This window comes from Mauremys reevesii, linkage group 9 (assembly GCF_016161935.1).
Source record: "Mauremys reevesii isolate NIE-2019 linkage group 9, ASM1616193v1, whole genome shotgun sequence".
Classification (NCBI taxonomy): domain Eukaryota; kingdom Metazoa; phylum Chordata; order Testudines; family Geoemydidae; genus Mauremys; species Mauremys reevesii.
Genome location: NC_052631.1, coordinates 63,107,572 through 63,114,025, shown reverse-complemented (window position 1 = coordinate 63,114,025; position 6,454 = coordinate 63,107,572). Strand labels below are relative to the sequence as shown.

At 47.0% G+C, this 6,454-nt stretch overlaps 1 protein-coding gene and 1 non-coding gene across 2 annotated transcripts; both read right to left on the bottom strand.

Annotated features, from left to right (window-relative positions):
• Window positions 1–659: 659 nt before the first annotated feature.
• Window positions 660–1,390, bottom strand: LOC120372405 (enhancer of rudimentary homolog). The gene is given in 2 exon segments (XM_039489497.1): window positions 660–1,148; window positions 1,151–1,390. Coding segments are annotated over 2 exon segments (309 nt in total). The 5' UTR covers window positions 1,344–1,390; the 3' UTR covers window positions 660–1,032.
• Window positions 1,391–4,810: 3,420 nt separating this feature from the next.
• TRNAE-UUC lies at window positions 4,811–4,882 on the bottom strand. The gene has a single exon. It is a non-coding gene; the product is annotated as a tRNA-Glu (tRNA).
• Window positions 4,883–6,454: the final 1,572 nt, after the last annotated feature.

Genomic DNA, 6,454 nt, shown 5'->3' with positions numbered 1-6,454 from the left:
GACCTTGATATATCTGGAGCAATGGGACAACTGGACAAAGCAAAGTCATACCTACAGTCTTACCGGTCAGATGAGGGATTTCAAAATATTCTGAAGAGTGCACAGAAGTTGGCAGAGGAACTTCACACTGAAGCTATTGTCCCACCCATTCAAGAATACAAGAGTCACCGAAGAAGAAGACATTTTGATTATGAGGCACAGGATAATCTCATAAGAGATCCCAAACAACAATTCAAAGTTGAATTCTTTAACCAGGTGCTAGATTGTGCAGTACAGTCAGTTGAAGAACATTTCATGCAGCTCAAGGAACACAGCAGTATATTTGGGATGTTGTATGATATTCCAAAACTCCTCACTATACCTGAAGAAGACCTACACCAGCAATGCAGGGCACTAGAGACAGTGCTGACACATGATGACATGAGCAATATTGATGCGAGTGATTTAGGTGATGAACTGAAAGCCCTTTCAAGATACATTTCAGCAGGATCAACTCCAAAGGCTATTCTGGAATATAGGTGCACAAATAAGATGACCACCCTCTTTCCAAATGCTTTTGTTGCTCTGTGCATACTTCTAACACTTCTTTTAACAGTTGCTAGTCGAGAACGCAGCTTCTCCAAGCTGAAGTGTTTTTTTGTTTGTTTTTTTTTAACTAAAGAGTATTCATTTTATTTTCCACTATGTCTTTTGTCTCAATGACATAACTAATAGTTGGATATCCCGCAGAAGGGCACATACAGTGAATCTAGCAAAGCATATGAACAGCCCTAGGGGATTGAACAAAAGTAGGATTGTTAGCCAACCAGAGAGAAACAAAGTTAAATCCCTGCCAAAGATGTTACATTTTCTTCTTCATTTACACTAAAAAAAGGGTTTCAAACTGAACAAAATCCTTGCATCGCTAACAATACATTCAGTCCTGACTAGAGTTTAACAAGATGACAACAGGATGACTATAATACAAAACTTCTACTACTGTACACACCTGTTGTCCAAGCCCTCCCCAAACCCCATAATGAGGCTGCCCCATTATTTGCTTGCTTGCTGAGCCTGCCTGCGGAGGAGGACGTAGATCTTCTCCTTTATCCAGTCTTTATTGTAGGGTTGGTATGTCTGAGTGTCAGCACGGTAAACTAGACAGCTGAGTCTGCCAGGTCATCAATAAAATCAAACTGGCTGATGTCATATGTAATGGATGGGCTGTTGGGATTCATTCTCTTCAGATGTTCTTCATACATTTTACAAACTCTTTCCATGCACTCATTCACCGATTCATAGTCAGCATATGTTCTCCCTTCTGGCCTCTTGGTAGGCTGAACAAGCAAAATTGTGTGAGACATGGCGACTCATTCTCCACAGCCCCGCTGACTGTGACGGTCCCGAACGAACAGTAATACAAACACATCTACGCTCCACAATGACACAGAAGAGGCTGGTCGGCCTTGCAACCATCTCAATAGAGCATGAGCTGGCCCAGACTGTGGACCTTCAGGAAGCAGTTCAACTCTTTGCAACCAAAAAGGCACGGAAAGCACCTCTTTGATTAGTCAAACAGATACAAATGCCAGTGTTTACTATGCAGACAAGAAAAGTTACATTTGCTGTTCAGGCGTTTGAAAGTTAAGTGTTACTTAAAAATTTTTTAATAAGGCATTTTAAGTTAGTTCTCCTTTATTGGGGTAGGTAGCAGAGCAGTGCCAGGAGAGAAGTAGAACAGGAAGAAGGCAGAATTGAGACCTTTAAAAGTTTTGGCCCAAGCGAGGGAGTATGGGGGTGTCATTTGAGCCCCCTGCCTCAGATGCCAAAATGTTGTGGGCCGGCCCTGCACGTCCCTGCAGCCCCTGGGGAATGGGGGGCAGAAGGCTCCGTGCGCTGCCCTCACCTCCAGGCACCGCCCCCCGCAGCTCCCATTGGCTGGGAATGGGGAACCGTGGCCAATGGGATCTTCGGAGGAGGTACCCGTAGGGGAGGGTAGCACGTGGAGCCCTTTGCCCCCCACCACCACCAGGGGCCACAGGGACGCAGTGCTGGCCGCTTCCGGGAGTGGTGTGGCGCAGGGCCGGGCCTGCAGGGAGCCTGTCTTAGCCCCACTGCGTGCAGCTGCCACCCCGGAGCCGCTCCAGGTAATCGGTGCTTGGGCGGAGCCCACACCCTGCACCCCTCCTGCACCCCAACCCCCTGCCCTGAGCCTCCTGCTGCACCCCTCCTGCACCTCAACCCCCTGCCCTGAGCCACCTTGTACACCCCGCACTCCTCCTGTGCCCCAACTCCCTGGCCCGAGCCCCTTCCTGCACACCGTACCCCCTCCCACACCCTACACCCCTCCTGCACCCCCCACCCCTCCTGCCCCTCAACTCCCTGCCCTGAGCCTCCTGCTGCACCCCTCCTGCACCCCAACCCTCTGCCCTGAGCCTCCTGCTGCACCCCTCCTGCACCTCAACCCCCTGCCCTGAACCCCTTTGTACACCCCGCACTCCTCCTGTGCCCCAACCCCCTGCCCCGAGCCCCTTCCGGCACACCGCATCCCCTCCCACACCCTGCACTCCCTCCTGCATCCCAACCCCCTGCCCCAGCCCTACATTGATGGCTCTGCATGCAATTTCCCCACCCAGATGTGGCCCTCGGGCCAAAAAGTTTGCCCACCTCTGTCCTAGAGACTGTTCCAAAACTGAGGCCATAGCACCAATGACCTCAGTGATGGGTCACTAGATGGGGATGGCTCTGAGTTACTATAGAGAATTCTTTCCCAGGCGGCTGGCTACCTGGTGGGTCTTGCCCACATGCTCAGGGTCTAACTGATTGGCCTATTTGGGGTTGAGAAGGAATTTTCCTCCAGGTCAGATTGGCAGCTACGGGTTTTTAGCTTTGCTCTGCAACATTAAGCATGGGTCAGTTGCAAGTTTAAACTAATCTAAATGGGGGATTCTCTGTGACTTTGAAGTCTTTAAATCATGATTTTCAGACTTCAGTAACTCAGCCAGTGGTTATGGGTCTATTACAGGAGTGGTGGAATACACTTACAATTGCAGGTCAGACTGATCATGATGGTCCCTACTGTGGCTTTACAGCCTCTGAGTCTGAGCACTGATCCTGTGGATCTGTGACACATGGCTACACTCAAAAGTGGCACCAGTATAGTTAAAGTGGTACAACCGTGTAGTGTAGACCCAGTTATACCAGTATAAAGATGCTAATGCCAGTCTAGCTTTTTTCCATAAATTTGTATTAAAATACCTTTATACCAGCAGCCACACTAGGGCCAGGCCTACATTACTAGCTTTGCTAACATAGCTCTGTCAGTCAGAGGTGTGATTTGTGCCCAATGTAGCTGTGTCAGCAGCAGCCCTAGTGGAGAAGCAGTTATACTGGTAAAATGGCACTTTTACCAGTATTATTCATTTTGCTAGAGGGGTCTGGAATAAGCTATATGACCAAAAGTGCAGTTTTGCCAGTACAAGTTGTGTGCTGGTGCTGCAAAGCAGCATAGCTATGCTGGCAAACTCTCCTAGGGTAGACCTGGTCTACAGGTTATAATGATTAACTGTTTTGGTAGAAAATCACACCCTTAATTGAAATAATTAAGTAGGTACAAAAACCATATATGGACCAGGGCTCGTTACCATATATTTACAGTAACACACACCTTTATCAGTCTAACTGTATCTACCCTAGGGGTTGTACTAATATAACTCTCCTGGTATAAAATCACACACACCCAGCCTACGCAGATAAATCAGTACAAAAACTGTGTATAGACCAGACCTAAGTGTTAGTGAAGCACTCAGAAAATGTAAAGAAGTGCTAAGTATTGTTGCATTTAAAAGTCAAGAAATACAAAGGGCCGAAATGCTCTCTCTCCATTGTCAGTGATGCAGGAGCTCAGGCAGTAGAGCAGTGTTCACATCTCAGAAGAACATCTGCCCTGGGGATGGCCAAGATTATTCTTCCTTTTTATTTATGTATGTATTTTACTATGGATTCTTTTTCATGTATGTAGATTTTAAGCCCTGGGAGGGAGGCGCCTTTTGGTTCTGTATCTGTACAGCTCCTAGCACAACAAGGTTCTCTTCCATGACCTTGGCTCCTCCTGGGCACCACTGCAAAAATCTATAATGCAGGTTCTGCATGGATCCAAAGAAGACAGGGCTGATAAACTGTTTCTGCTTTCAAACATGATCCGTGCCTGAGATCAGGTGAAAGCAGCCAGCATTTCCAGATGCAGCACCTCCACCTGGGATGGATTTTTGCAGCTGGGGAAAAGTTAGGAACTGGTCTCCTGATCCCTTTCAATATCCCTCCTGGGGGAGCTGTACCAAGAAGGGTGAAAGCACCTCAAATCTACCTGAGCAAGATTCCTTAAATCCAGTATGGGCAGTTTGCCAAATAAACTAAAATCATTTATCCCAAACCCACTGGTACTAAGAGGAAATCAGCGAAGGTATTTGGTATTACCTGCATCTCAGGTTGCAAAGTCAGAGCTCTGAAGAGTCCCTTCCTATTCCAGCAAATAAGAGAGAGCAGGGATCTGTAACACAGCCTGTGCCCAGCTGGGCTCCAGAAGGTCCCTTGAGTGGCTCGGGCTATGCACCCCTGCATGGACCGACGCATCATCGCCATCTAGTGGCCACATGCCGCCAGCGTCTCGGCTTTGCGCCTTGTTTCCAAGCCCATGTTGCGCGGGTTTTACCTGCTTAAAGCACCATGGTTCGCCCTTTAAAATGCGGAGTATTTGTTGGGGGGCGGGGGTTGGTGTGCCGATTAAATATAATTTTGGAAACTATGTAATGATATGGGGAAAAAGTGAAACTTCCCATACCGGGAGTCGAACCCGGGCCGCCTGGGTGAAAACCAGGAATCCTAACCGCTAGACCATATGGGAGGTGTTAAGAAGTTACTGTATCTGCTTTTCTTATAGTTGTACTTTGCTGTTTCATTTGTTTTTCTCATACTGTAATTGATCTGTTAAGTCCATTTCTACTTGCCTTTGGCTCTAGCAAACAAGCCTATGCATCTGAAGAAGTGAGCTGTAGCCCACAAAAGCTTATGCTGAAAGAAATTTGTTAGTCTCTAAGGTGCCACAAGTACAGACTAACACGGCTGCTACTCTGAAGCCTATGAAATGACTGTAGCACTCTCTTATAGTGGCGATAGTCATTAGGACTCATCATATCACCCGAGGTAAAATTGTCCTCTGTGTCTAAACTGAAGAAAAGTGATCATATGGGGAAAAATTGACGATTCTTGAATAATATTGAGTCTTTGGTAAATGCAAACCTGCAACATTCCTGCAGTGTGTATGCACAAGCCATGTCTAAACAGCTTGATTTGCCCTAATGCACACCATCTAGACATGCCCACATGGGATTATAACAAGCATAGCTTTACATACACCTGTACTCACCCCAGACATAGGTTACATTGTATTATCTGCGGTACTGGATGGAATAATAAATATGCTCCCAGGTGGGGTATGAACTAAAGTCCTGGATTGAGACACCCATATACCTGGATCCAAATTTTGCAACTGGACTGGTCCAGTCTCTATCATGGGCCGAATCAAAATCTTGGAGCCAAACACCCTCAAATGGTGCTGATGTTTGGAAATGTCTTTTTAATGGCTGAGACAAATTCTGTATCCAAACAAAATCTTGGGAAACTCTGGATCCAAACTTTTCAGCTAAGGCCCATCTCTAATATGTATACTTGAGGCCTGATTCTGCAATTCATAGAATCATAGAATCTCAGGGTTGGAAGGGACCTCAGGAGGTCATCTAGTCCAACCCCCTGCTCAAAGCAGGACCAAACCCAACTAAATCATCCCAGCCAGGGCTTTGTCAAGCCTGACCTTAAAAATCTCCAAGGAAGGAGATTCCACTACCTCCCTAGGTAACCCATTCCAGTTCTTCTCCCCCCTCCCTGCAATGATCCTACACCTGAGGCCTGATGTCCCATGTATGTGTAAATCCTACACTCTGAGCCTAATTCTGCACTTTGTACATGTGCCAATCATACACGTGGGGCTTGCTTCTACTACACCCTAAGTAGGTGTCAGTCATGAACATGGAACTGGATCCTGCCCATCACACACTATGCCCCCACAAATGCACCAATTATACCCCTGAGAACTGATCATACAGCACCTGGTACATGCACCAATCATACACACAGTGTCCAGTCCTTCACTCCATGTGCTATTTATTTCATGCATGTTCCAATCATTCCCATGGGGCCCAATCTTGGACCCCATCAGCTACAACCGATACATGCTAATCATACATGTGACCTGATAGTGCACCCCATACATGCATCCATCATACACACAGGACATGATATGCACTGCATATGCCACACCCCAGATATGCCCCAATGAAATATATGGGGCCCAATCCCGCACCACATACACAATCATATAGATGGGGCTGGAGTCTGCATCCTACACACTGTATACCAC